The sequence below is a fragment of the Carica papaya genome, chromosome 2, assembly GCF_054855325.1.
Source record: "Carica papaya isolate Zhongbai chromosome 2, ASM5485532v1, whole genome shotgun sequence".
Classification (NCBI taxonomy): domain Eukaryota; kingdom Viridiplantae; phylum Streptophyta; class Magnoliopsida; order Brassicales; family Caricaceae; genus Carica; species Carica papaya.
Window position 1 is genome coordinate 21,285,338 of NC_142310.1, and position 14,309 is coordinate 21,299,646.

General features: G+C 35.7%; 1 protein-coding gene across 2 annotated transcripts; it reads left to right on the forward strand.

Moving 5' to 3' along the window:
* Positions 1 to 25: 25 nt before the first annotated feature.
* Positions 26 to 7,662, forward strand: LOC110808404 (C-terminal domain phosphatase-like 3). Of its 2 annotated transcripts, XM_088213602.1 has the most exons (12): positions 27 to 1,071; positions 1,188 to 1,320; positions 1,435 to 1,490; positions 1,583 to 1,643; positions 1,753 to 3,159; positions 4,398 to 4,952; positions 5,039 to 5,185; positions 5,713 to 5,981; positions 6,071 to 6,182; positions 6,259 to 6,516; positions 6,883 to 6,929; positions 7,031 to 7,662. In XM_088213602.1, the coding sequence occupies exons 1-12, from the start codon at positions 383 to 385 to the stop codon at positions 7,092 to 7,094; spliced, it is 3,798 nt and encodes a 1,265-aa protein (XP_088069728.1). In that variant the 5' UTR covers positions 27 to 382; the 3' UTR covers positions 7,095 to 7,662. The 2 variants fall into 2 exon arrangements, with proteins under 2 accessions (XP_088069729.1, XP_088069728.1); XM_088213603.1 differs by lacking the exons at positions 6,071 to 6,182; positions 6,259 to 6,516; positions 6,883 to 6,929; positions 7,031 to 7,662 and having other exon boundaries at positions 26 to 1,071; positions 5,039 to 5,198; positions 5,713 to 5,781.
* Positions 7,663 to 14,309: the final 6,647 nt, after the last annotated feature.

A 14,309-nucleotide genomic window follows, 5' to 3' on the forward strand; every position in this document is an offset into this window, starting at 1 on the left:
CCATAAAACCCTCTCTCTAGGCGTCCTTCCATGCTTTACTCGGTTTTAAGTTGTCCCTCCGTCTTACCTACTCTCTTCTTCCTCTTTAACTTCGATAGGAAGGAAATTCTCAAAGTTGTGGATCACAGTCTTGACATGCTCAGATCTTAGATCAGGATATCTCTGTCTTCTTTTTGTTTATAATTTTTTTTTCTAATACTCATAATATATTGAGTTATTAATAGGAAAATAAAAGAATGGAAAAAACGAGCAAACCCTAAATTAATTCGGCGGCTCTCGTTCTGCTTGATTGTAAGATCTGCTCTAGAAGAAAGGGGATTTTGTTTTCAAAACCGTGAATTTCCAAGGGTTCGTTTGATTGTTACCATCATTTGTTGCATATATGCTTGTTACTGGATCTAATTGTTGTTTCGAGTGGAATAACCGGACCCAAGGCGAAATGGGCAAGGTACAGAATCGGGTTGAAGATGTGGAGGAAGGTGAAATTTCTGATACGGCTTCGGTGGAGGAGATCAGTGAGGAGGATTTTAACAAGCAGGAGAGTAAGAATTTGAAAGAGTCGAAACCAATATCTGCTGGAGAAGGAGGAAGGGATGGTAGGGTTTGGACGATGCGGGATCTGTTGCATAAGTACCCGATTTGCCGCGGGTATGCAGCCTCCGGTTTGTATAATCTGGCTTGGGCACAGGCTGTGCAGAATAAGCCACTCAATGATGTTCTGGTCATGGATGTTGAGCCTGATGAAAATTCCAAGCGATCGTCGGCCACATTCTTAGTTGCCTCCGTGAATAGTAAAGAGAATACCAGGGTTGTGATTGATGATAGTGGCGATGAGGTGGGAAAGGATGCTGATACTGAGAGGGAGGAGGGGGAGTTGGAGGAAGGTGAGATTGATTTGGATTCGGAGCCACTTGAGAAGGTGGCAGGTGAAGCTCAAGAAGTGGCTTCGAGAGACGATGCCATGAATGTCAGCAACGTTTTTGGGGCCAATAAGGAATCGGATGAATTGGAGAAGCAAATGAAATCGATGCGCGAGGTTTTAGAGAGTATCACTTCAATTGAAGTCGAGAAGTACGTGATTTGGGTTGCTGATAACCTGAGATCTTTTGGAAATGGATGAATGTTATTCAGCTCTAGTTGATAGAGTGTTTTAAAATTGATTGACTTTGTTGGTGTATGTTCTGTAGATCATTTGAGGGAGTTTGTACCAGACTGGGCAACGCTTTGGAGAGCTTGCGGGGATTAGTTGTGCTGAATTGTGGTCCAACAAAGGATACTCTGATTCAGCATTCATTTACTGCAATTCAGATTGTCCAATCTGTAAAGCAACCTAAATTTTTCAGCCTACTTGATTCATATATGACTATACCGTACTCTTGTTTACTAAAATCTTCTGATTTAGCATTACAGGACTTAATGATGCTTATTCTGCAGGTGTTTTACTCCATGAACGATAATATAAAGGAACAAAATAAGGACGCTTTTTTGAGGTTTTTGATTTTCCACGTGCTCATCTTATCGTACTGTGAAGTTGATTGGCACCATTGTTTGGTAATCTCTTTTCTTGCATTTTTGGTGACAGGTTGCTTTTTCTTGTAAAGAGCCATAATCCTCCTATTTTTTCCGCCGATAAGATAAAAGAGGTGAGTGTAATAATTTCAAATTTATCAGTATTAATATAATTGCCAATTAGGCCGTGAGCTGGAATATTTTTCTTTGATATTTGATAATCATGTATCTGTCTATACACAGGTAGAGAAAATGATGCTTTATGTTAACTCCCTTGATGTTTCATCAAATGTGAGGGCCACTGATAAAGAGGAAAAAAGAGATATGGATGGCATGAAAAAGATAAATTCTGATAACTTAGCTAAATCTACCAGTAATATCTATTCAACTGGCGAAAATCTAGTTAATTATAAGCCGAACATAGCAGAAGCCTTGAAGCCTGCAGGAGCTGGTTTTAGGAGCAAAGGGGCTTTGCTCCCCTTGCTAGACCTTCACAAGGATCATGATGTGGACAGCCTTCCCTCACCTACACGAGAAACGGAGCCATCTTTACCAGAAAAAAGGATGTTATCTGTTGGAGATGGGATGGATGAATCAGGAGTTGTCATGGATAAGGTGGTACCAGATACAGAAGATATTAAAATGCGTCCTTATGAAACTGATGTTCTCAAAGCTGTTTCTAGCTATCAGCAAAAATTTGGCCATACTTCTTTCTTTCTTAAAGATAGACTTCCAAGTCCGACACCTTCAGAAGAATCCAGGGATGGGGTTGATGAAACTGGGGGAGAGGTTTCTAGTTCCTTTGCTTCTGCGAAGTTAAAACCTGCTAATGTTCCCATTATGGGGCAGCCAATTGTTTCTACTCTTCCGGGCATGGAAAGTACCAGTGCCCAAGGGCTGGCTATGACTAGAAATGCTCCTCTTATTAATTCTAGGACTAATCCAACAGTGAGAGGGCCAGCAAGGAGCCGAGATCCTAGGCTTCGGGTTGGCAATTCTGATGTGCCTGCTTTAGATCTGAACCAACATCTGCCACATGCATTACTTAATGGACCAAAGATGGAGGCTGCTGGAGCTTTATTGAATACACGAAAGCAAAAGAGTTTTGAGGAGCCTTTTATTGATGGCCCTGCGCTGAAAAAGCAGAAGAATGGATTGGAAGGTTTTGGAGGTAATTGGGATGCACAAAGTGCATCTGGAACTGGTGGCTGGTTGGAGGAAGTTGATACAGTTAGCACTCAAACTATAAATCAAAGTAATTTGATAGGCAATGCAGAATCTCTCCTCAAGAAGACAGATAACGGAGCAACTTGTTCTGGTATGCCTGTTACTAGACCTAGTTCAACACTTACTGGAAATGAGCCAGTATCCACGATTGCTTCTGGTAACACAGTTTCTGTTCCTGTTCCTTTGAAAGATATTGTAGTCAATCCAATGATGTTGTTGAACATACTTAAGATGCAACAGCAGAAATTAGCAGCAGAAACTCTTCTAGACTCTGCTGACCCTGGAAAAACACCAATGCAAACTCTGGGTCCAAATTCAATAGTGGGAGCAGTTCCTTCAGTGAATATAGCTCTCTCAAATCCGACAGGGATTTTGCCCAAGCCAGCAGGAACTGTGCAGGTTCCTTCTCAAATGGCTCCCGCGGTGAGCACTTTTATGATATTCTGAGGATTTGGAATTATACTTGTCTGAAGCATGTGCATCTTAGACATTTTAGGAACTTTCTCTCTAATTGTTTTGATCCAATTTATACATAAACATACTTATTTTTGTTTTTGTTTTCATCAGGAAATATTTATACTTAATAGATTTTATCAAATATATTTAAAAGTATTTAAATACCCCTAACTAATTTTAGAAGTACTTCATTCCCTCTCCTTTTCACTTTTAGATTATAGTTAAGTAATTAATTAATTATTTAAGTTTATGTAATATAGATATGTAAATTATTAAATCAGATTATATGTATTGCTGTTAAAACTTAGAATCCTTGGTACTTGTTTTTTCAAATATGGTTGATATTAAAAACTCAAATATTAACAACTGAAAAAGAAAGGAGAGTCAATGATACTGTACCCCTTTTAAATTTGACATGTGGCTTGGGGATTATCATCCATAATCACCTAGTCACCGCTTAACACTGTTATAAAGGTCAATACTGCTGGTGAATCTTTTAATTGAGTGACTAACTAGGATTCTTTTGGAGCTCTCCTTAATATCAGTCATATTAATGGTGTTTGGTGTTAGTTTTTCCTTTTAAATATTTTTAAAAATAAAATATGATAATTGAAATTATAAATTTGTAATCATTTAAATGTTTTTCAATATTTGTAACAATAATTTTTTTTTTTATTTTATAACTTATTAAATGTTTTTATTAGTTAATACTAATGAAGGAATATTAGTTATAAAAAAAAAACTATGATATTATATGAGAGAACAGTATTTTAGAGATTTTAATTAATATGTCTATGTTGACTGGAAGTTGACTTTCGGAAGGGGGGGTAATTGTATGTTAAAATAGAAACCTTAAGTAAGAAGGATAAAATCTCTATTATCTTAAAATAGAGGAGCTAACTGTATAGTGGTTTAAAAAACTTATTCAGTGCTAGATTCTTAGTGGTACAAGTTATTGTAAAATGCCCTGGTTGACTCATACTAGGAAAGTTGTCATTTTACTTGATATCTGGCAAAAAAATTGTTTCTTGGATCTAGGTCTAGTTCTACTTTGTTTTCTTTAATCTGTCACCATGTCAGTACCATGTCAATTGTGAATTCACCTTATTATGACAAACTGCAGATAGAATTTTAAGGAACTTCTATGCTTATATAAGCTTTCATATTTTGCTTGAATGTGTTTCTAACGATTTATAGTGATGCAGGATGAGTCAGGAAAAATTCGAATGAAACCTCGTGATCCTCGTCGTATTCTCCATGGAAATACAGTCCAACGAAGTGGGAACTTGGGATCTGAGCAATCCAAAACAAATGGAACCATTGCATCAGGCACCGAGGCAGAGACAAAGATAAAACAGTCTCACGTAGTTCCACCACCAGATATCTCCCGACAATTCACCAAGAATCTGAAAAATATTGCCGATCTTATTTCTGTTCCTCAAGCTGTTAATGTTCCACCAGTGTCTCAAACTCTACCTTCCCAACCAGTACAAATGAAGGCTGGCAGAGAGACAAAAGTTGAAGTTTCAAGTCCTGATGACCAACGAATGGGCACTTGTTTGATGCCTGAAGTATCTGGTGTTCATTCCCAAAACACTTGGGGAGATTTTGAACATCTTTTTGAAGGATTTGACGACCAACAGAAGGCTGCTATCCACCGAGAGAGGGCTAGGAGGATAGAAGAACAAAAGAAAATGTTTGCTGCCCGCAAATTATGTCTTGTCTTGGATTTAGATCACACCCTTCTTAATTCAGCCAAGGTTCCCCCCAACCCCTGAAATTATTTTTTCAAACTTCTGGCATAATTTTGGAATAGTGTGTTTATACATGTAGTTCTTCTTTCCAGTTTAATGAAGTAGACCCAGTGCATGATGAGATTCTGAGAAAGAAAGAAGAACAGGATCGTGAAAAACCCCAAAGACATCTGTTTCGATTTCCTTATATGGGAATGTGGACCAAATTGCGCCCTGGAATCTGGAATTTTTTGGAGAAGGTATTTACTTGGGGTATGTTTGGGAAAGGAAGAGGGTATAGAATGGTGTGGAAAACCAAGGGAGAGACAAATCTACTCTTGTTTGGGAGAGTATTCATTAAAGGAATGGAATGGAAATGAACAGAATCATTTCCATGCATTCTCCCTCAAAGGCTAAGATCCTTCTTCCCCAATTTGGGGGAGAAGGATAAAATAGAAACGAATAGCTGATTACCCTCTCTGTTCTATATGTTGATAGATAATATTTATATTGTCTTTTGCACATTAACAGTTAGAATTTTTTTTTTTCCTCACCTCGTACTTAAACAAGGTGGACTATTTTACATTATTTCCATTACTATCTTATCCATACAATGGATAACAATTTTCATTCCTTTCCGTTCTATTAATTTTCATCTAATTTCACTCCGTTCTATTACTAAGTCCTCTCTTCCTCTCTCTCAGACAAAGCCTTATGGTTTTATATGTTTTCAAATTTTTCTCGAGTTATGTGAAAAGCCTCAGTGTATTTTGCTTTTGCATTTTAGGCTAGTAAGCTGTATGAGCTGCATCTTTATACAATGGGAAACAAGCTCTACGCTACAGAGATGGCAAAAGTGCTTGATCCGAAAGGCATTCTGTTTGCTGGACGAGTTATTTCTAGAGGTGATGATGGAGATCCCTTTGATGGCGATGAGAGGGTCCCCAAGAGCAAGGATCTGGAAGGAGTTTTAGGAATGGAATCAGCTGTGGTGATAATAGATGACTCTGTACGAGTCTGGCCTCATAACAAACTGAATTTGATAGTTGTAGAAAGGTAAAGCCTCAGTTAGTATTCAACTTTGATCTTTTTCATCTTTTCACCGGTGGCCTTCCCTTGTTCATCCTAATGGAAGCCTGTTGCAGGTATACTTACTTCCCCTGTAGTAGACGCCAATTTGGGCTTCCGGGTCCTTCACTTCTTGAGATTGACCATGATGAAAGACCAGAGGATGGGACTCTGGCATCTTCTTTGGCGGTGAGGCTACTGCATAACTTGTTTTACTGGTATTGATAATGTTCCCTTCACTCACCAGTTTTATTTACTTTAATAGGTTATTGAGAGAATACATCAAATTTTTTTCTCCCATCCTTCTTTGGATGATGTGGATGTTAGAAACATCCTAGCTGCAGAGCAACGAAAAATTTTGTCTGGTTGTAGAATAGTATTTAGCAGGGTCTTCCCAGTTGGCGAAGCCAATCCTCACCTGCATCCATTATGGCAGACAGCTGAACAATTTGGTGCCGTGTGTACGAACCAAATAGACGAGCATGTTACTCATGTAGTAGCCAATTCACTGGGGACTGATAAGGTATGGTTGGTTTTTTTCCCTTGCTTTGCAGATAAACATTGTTTAATGATCATTTAATTTAACTATTTTTTTTTTTGAGATTTTGAAGGCACACGAGTGTTCGATGCTCACCTGAAAATAGAAGTTTGTGGAAATGAGGGTATATGATAGAGATGACAATGTGCCTAAAAACTAACCATAAGTAACATTGTGCCTAAGAATTAACCATAAATAGGTGTTAAGTAAATATAACAAGTGCAAATACGATCCTTAGTTGTCCACGTGCATGTAATATCCAGTGTTTAATGCTTTAGCAAATACATTTGTAGAAATCAGTTAAGAATTCGTGTGGAAGGTTAAACTTATATTATATTATTTTTCAAACAGGTGAATTGGGCTCTATCCACAGGAAGATTTGTTGTTAATCCTGGCTGGTGAGATTGTCTCTATTTTACTTCATACTTTTCTTTTGGTGCTCATTGCTGTTCTCGTTTGACATGGCTTCCATTTTTGTTTTCTTTCTAAACAAATACAGGGTGGAAGCATCAGCACTGCTTTATCGGAGGGCAAATGAGCAAGATTTTTCCATCAAACCATAAACAAATTATTACACAAAATCCTTGTGTTTAAAATTAATGATTGGTTAAAAAGACTAAACCAGGGATCACAGAAAAGTGGGAATCAGCACCTCATGCTATGCTGGGTGAGCTTGAAAGGTTTACTGGGTAAAGTGGTAGTGACCAGTTTTTGCACCGAGTTTGCACAAGCTGAAGTCTAAATTAGCTTGGTTTTTAGTTGGGCTCTGGGAGCTTTAGAAATATTAACTGCTGGGGAATGGCCCTTTTTCTGTTATGCTGGGGGAAAATGGCCTTGTTGAGAAGGGTTGGACAAAGCGCAACGAGGGCAGCCAAGCCGAATTTACCCCTTTGCAATTTACCAAATCGGCTAATTAAATTCACGCTCGGGTAAGAGAAGTGGATTTTGGAAACTCATCTATTCCAAAAGCACAGATGAGTTGGAAGATTCCTTAATTATGATTATGAACCAATTAGGATCAGTGTCTTTCAACTCGCCTGTGCTTGGATGCACCTTATAATTTTGAGTAATTATAAACGGAATGCTACAACGTGAAAAAACGTAACTAAATTAAGAGTGAATTTACACTAATTTTTTCAATTCCAATAGCTATTACACGATGTAAGAAGGGCAATTCTCAGAAAAGGGGCCCAAAATTGGAAAATTTTATGTGAAATTCTGCAAGGTAATCGTGAACTGGTGAGCTATAAGTGTTTTCGTCGTTTTGGTTCATTACATTATGGAGGCTAGAGCTTATAAGCTGTCAGGTTATGTTCCTCCACAGAGAGCACTAGAGTTTCAGGCAGGTTATTGATCGCTGCCAGACCTGTTTGTGGACTCCGGACTCTGCCGTTGAGCTCTTCCTAAGTGTTAAGTCCAGTCCAGTTGTATGGGCTTTAATATATAACCAAGCCCATTTCGAAATCAGCCCTTGATCGTTTTAATATATAGAAGGGCAAACCCAGGTAATTCTTCCTACCTTAAGAGGTACCGGTCTTTACTAGATTTAGTTATATTCGAGTATATTATATTGATAGAGTGATATACTTGACAGCTAAAAAAACAATAACTGGTAGGTAAAGCGTAACGAAATATAATCAAAAGATAACCAAAAAGAAATTGTTAGATGTTAATATTTCTAAAGTAGCTGAGGTAACATAAACATTTCTTTTTATATATATATATAAAATCGTCATTGTTTTTCTACGGGAAATTAATTTTCTTTTAATTGGTAAACAAGTTGTATAATAATTTGAGTAAATTAGGAAGGTGTTTAAAATTTTTTGAAAGAATGTTATTAAATTAATGAATGTTTTAACTTAAACTATGTAACTTTTTATTTAAAAATAATCAGTTGCTGACTAGATTTCCCAATGGGTGTACTAATTCACCTTTTCAAGATGATTTATCTTTTTAAACCATTTTTTAAGAACTTAATCAACATTATATTTTTTTCTTATCAAACAAGAGCATTAGTCCAAAATGTTCGAGACTCCCTGGTTAAAAAAATTATTTAGAATTTATCTATAAATTTATATTTATTTTAATTAAAATGTAATAACTCCAATTCATGAAGGGGAGTCATGAGTGTCCATCTATATTAGTCATTATAGTATTTAATTCATTTGGATAAACATAACAAAATTTTATCCCGCTAAAACACCAACATCTCTTATGGACAAATAAAACTTGAAGATATTTAATCCTATTCCAGATAGAAATTCAAAGTATGAAATACTAAGTCAGTAGATATGGATGTCCATAAAAGCCTCATACTTCAATCCTGATCTTTTATTATTCGAGATCTTCTTGTTTCGACTTCTAGCTCTCTTGTTATGAAAAAGAAGAATTTGAATGAACTATATATGTCAGCAAGAATAATTAACATTTGAATCTACAGATTTAGCTGAGTATATATGAATCCTTTTTTTACTCTCCTTTTTTTACTCTCTTTACAATATCATTTTCATATTTATATCCTTAGAGGGTTTATTCGAGTGGAGAATAATTTCATCTCATTTATTTGATACTATTATTTATTATCTAATTCTTAATTTGTTTAATCCTTACACACTTAATAACTGGTATCTCATACATACTTTGAAGATCACTAAGCTTCTCTCTCCGGCTTGTTTTTTATATAACACACTACTTCCTATAGATCTAACAATACCATTCCATACACTATTTTTACTTATATATATATATATATATATAACTGTATATTTATATTATAATCATTTACCATGAAGTATGGTATAATAGAGTGCAATTAGTTATCACATTCATAATTCTTTATACGATGAGATTTACAATATGATATGATACAATGCAATATAATTACAAATTCAAGACAATCAGGTTTATGGTACAATATGATACAATACAATACAATCAGGTTTTCAATACAATATGATGTGCTACATTGTATTACAATTCATAAATTATTGTTTCATCTTATTATTTCGATTACATTTATGATATTTTAACTTTTGAAATTTCATCTAAGAAGTCATTTTAATTTCTATCCAGGGAGCAATAAAGATCTCCACTATCAACGTGGGCTCTGTAATGCTTTGTAATTAATTTAAATTTAATGCAATTAGTTTAATTTAAATTTTCTTAGTCAATTTAATTAATATACAATTAGAAAAAAATTATTCTAACCTTAAGAAAATTAAATAATTAAGATTTTCCTCCCAAAAATATAAACTTTAAAAATTTAGAGGTTAAAAAGTCAAAGAAATAAGGAAATTAGGGTTGTTTTGATAAAAAAAATTAAAATAGGGATGAAATTAAAAATAAATTGCGTGTTTGGGGGTTCAAACATAATTTAGGAAAGCCAAAACATGTTGTTACGACGTGTCTGCGCCGACCACTCATTGCGTGCCACTTGGATGCCATGCAAGTAGGTAGTAGTGAGACAGGGGGAAACGGATGGTTATAGTCGAGCGATATCCGCACGAGCTGCCCTTTCAATGGTCCGAATCTGATCGCACATGCATGAGGGGCATACTTTCAACGGCCCAGATCATGCATCTTAGTGATCCAACTACCCAAGATCATGTGACAGGCTTCTGAGACGCACGCTCAATGACCTAAATCACGTGTGTCAGCGATTGGATGACTGAGAGGCATGCGGACAAAAAGCTAAGTGATGGGGGATTGAACGACCAAGAACTCGTGTACCTTCGATCTAATAGCCAGATTTCAAAACCCACATAAAATCCTAAGACGCGTTGCATGCTCGTGGACGGCCCAGATGCGGTATGCCCCTTCACCCTTTCAAAAAATTCCAACATTCTTTTTCTTCCTTTTGACGGGTTGAAAAGGAACTCGATTAATAAACTCCTCCACTTCCAGAGCAAAATTCGAGAGAGAGAGAGAGAGAGAGAAAGAGTGATATATTTTGAGGGAAATTAAGCCAAAGCACTAGAAAACGTGTCCGACCACCCCAAGACCAAAAAAACCACAACTCGCTGAAACACACAGGGTTTTAGAGTGATCCGACTCCTTTGGTGTGCGACCGAACCTCTTTATATTCCCTCGAATTTTTTTAGCTATTCTAACATGTTTTTAGCTCGATTTGATTTCAAAGAATAGTTTGAGAATCATATAATAACTAGAAATCAAAGATTAACTATAAAATAATTGATTTTTTTAATTGGTTAAAATTCGCCCAGATATGGTGAACCTGTATCCTGAATGTGCATTGCTACATATGTGTACCCCACGGGTACCCATGCCTATACAGCATCTGGGCCATCATCTTGGGTTGGAATTTTTAGGCTGAGTTGTTCTTTGGCAGTGAGGCCCTATTACCCTCTGGGTTTCCAGTATTTTCTAGTGTCACTTCTTCCTAGGTCGGGTCTTCTTTCCAATGATTTCTTTGGTCAGGAATAGAGTTGGCTTAGGTACTCTTGTTTTGTAAATACTTCATTTCGTTTCCAGGGAGATCATTAATGTTAGTCCTCTTCCTTCCTTCCACCAGTTTAGGTAGGTCTTCAACTGTTGTCACATCATTATGTTTCTCACTGTCCTGTCTCATCATGCTATGTTTTAGATGGTTCTACTGGTTCCAACTATGCTTATCATTATTCCATTTTATTGCTTATGTTCTAATATTAGTATTTTAAAAGGTTTTTCAATTAATTAAAAATATGACATTTTGGATGGTGTTTTTAAATGAACCTAATATACAACGGTCTCTAACAGTACGTTTTACTAGTTGTAAATATACGACACGTTTATTGAATAAACAACTTTTGAAATTTTAGCAATGTAGTTTAAATACTTTTTTCCTTATTAAGTTTTATGGAACTTACTCCAATCCATTTCCCCCAAATGATGAGGAAAGTGAAAAATCACTCCTCGAGCTACCCTTGAAACTTGTTTGGATTTGTTCACAGACTTGTAGTGGACATTTGAGTGCATGTGGATGACTATACTCTAATGAACAATTATTTTTGTAATGAAAGAAATTGCTGGAACAATGTCTATATATATTTTATTAACTAACTTCTAGGCCTCATATGTGTAAAAACATCAAAAAATTTTGAAACGAATGAATTTTACTTCCACTGTATAATTTTTTTATGTACTCATATTTGTTTTATTATTGGACATTGTTACTCCACCAGGTATCCAGATGTCACATCATCTTTTTATTGAATGCTCTATATGTAAATTAGGTAAGAGTAAAACTCTTTTTTTTTCATCTCATGATAGTCGTGCAAAACAATGCTTCGATATTATTCATAGTGATCTGCGGGGCATTGCACTTATTATTTCACTTACTCAATACAAGTATTTTATGACATTTATTGATTATTATAGTCAACATACTTGGGTCTATTTCTTATGCTATAAATCAGAGGTCTTTTCTATCTTCAAATCCTTTATACCTTATGTTGAAACACAATTTCCTATGGGTATTAAAATCTTAAGATCAGATTCAAGTGGTGGATATATGTCAATGAACTTCATGCCTTATTGCAGGAGATATGTATTATTTCTCAATGCTCTTGTCCTTATACTTCCTAGCAAAGTGAAGTGGCAGAGTGGAAAAATCATTATCTTTAGACATGGTTCGTACCTTGTTAACTGAGTCTTCTGTTCCTTCTAAATTTTGGGTGAAAGCTTTATCAATTGTAGTTCATTTAATTAATCGATTGCCTTCATAAGTCCTTAATCTTGAATTCCCATATTATTGTCTTTTTAATGAGTATCATAGCTGCCTTGATTTGAATATTGTTTGATGTGTTTGTCTTGTTCATTTACCTTTACATAAATGTCATAAGCTTTCTGCACAATCCATTAAATGTGCATTCATTGGTTATAGTGTTTCATACAAAGGTTTTATGTGTTATGATCCTTTCTCTAATAAAATTCATATATCTCGTCATATTGCTTTTTTTAGCATCAATATTTCTTTCTTACATATACTGGGCCACTACTTAAAATCAGTATTCTTCCATACTTCGATGATCACCCAACTTTGCCTCTTCCGAATATTGACCCATCATCTGAGCCTGTTTAATTGATTTTTATTGAATATGACGTGACATCTATAGTTGCTTCAGATTCTGAGCCTCCTATGCTAGGTCTTAAGTGTTCTAATTGAGTTTCTTATCCTCCTAATTAGTATGGCTACTCTCCTGAACAGTATGGCTTCTCTCACACTTTTCTTCATGCTATTATTTCTTCTGTTCCTATTCCTAATTGCTATTCGTAAGCTGTGAAACATGATTGTTGGCAGAAGGCAATGGATGAGGAACTTAAAACACTTAAGGAAAATCATACTTGGGACTTGGTTTCTTGTCCTTCTAATGTTCAGGAAATTAGTTGCAAGTGGATCTACTCCATTAAACTTCGCTTTGATGGCACTCTAGATTACTATAAGGTAAGTTTGGTTGTCCTTGGTAACAAACAGGAATATGGGTAAACTATGAGGAAACATTTGCTTTGGTGGCTAAGATGACCACGATGCATACAATACTTTCTATTGCAACTTCTCAAGGCTGGTCACTCGATTAGATGGATGTGAAAAATACTTTTTTGCATGGAGATCTAAAGGAAGATGTTTATATGCACCCTCCATCAAGTTTGTTTTCTTCTCCTTCTTGTCTTATATGTAAGTTAAAGTGGTCTCTTTATGGGTTGAAACAAGCTCCTCGTGCATAGTTTAAAAATTTTTGATCTACTTTGCTTCATTTCTCATTTGTACAAAGTCAATATGATTCCTCTCTGTTTCTTTACAAGACTACCACTAATGTTGTTCTTCTACTTGTTTATGTCAATGATATTATTATTACTGATAGCGATTCTATCTTGATTCCATAACTTTAACAACATTTTCAGGAATTCTTTCATATGAAGGACCTAGATCAACTTATCTGTTTTTTGGTGCTGGAGATACATATTGATTCTTCAGGAATATTCTTGAATCAACATAAATATACTCAACATTTAATTGCCTTAGTAGGTCTCTAGGATTCCTCATCTGTAGATACTCCTATAAAAGTTAATGTGAAGTATCAGAGTATAGAGAATGACCTCATTCCTGATCCTATAGTGTTTCGACAACTGGTTGATAGCTTAAACTATCACACACCCTGATATCTCATTAGTTATGCAACAGGTTAGTCAATTTATGTACATTCTTAGTCAATTTATATACATTCTTCGCCATCTTCATTTAGCTGTTATTCGTTGTATTATTAGATATTTTTGAGGCACACCTACTTGTGGCTTATTTTTCTTTGTTGGTTCTTCTCCTCATTTAGAAGCCTTCAGTGATGCTGATTGGGTTGGTTGTCCAGATACCCGTTATTCAATAACAGGCTGGTGTATGTTTTTGGATTTTTTATTAATATTATAGAAAAATAGGAAATAAGATCGTGTCTCTAAATCTTCAACTGAGTTAGAGTATCGTGCCATGTCTGCTGCGTGTCTTAAATTTTTTTGGTTTCGTGGATCGTTGGCTGAACTTAGTTTTCCTCAAAATAGTCCTACGTTTCTCCATGCGGACAACACTAGCACCATTCACATTGCAACTAATCTAGTCTATTATAAACGCACAAAACGTATCGAGGTAGACTATCATTCAATTTGTGAGACTGTAGACAACCAAGTTCTTCCACATATTTCCATTAATTCATAAATTATTGACATGTTTACTAAAGCCTTGACTCATCAACGACATTCTTTTCTTTTTGGAAAATTGATACTTCTTGATC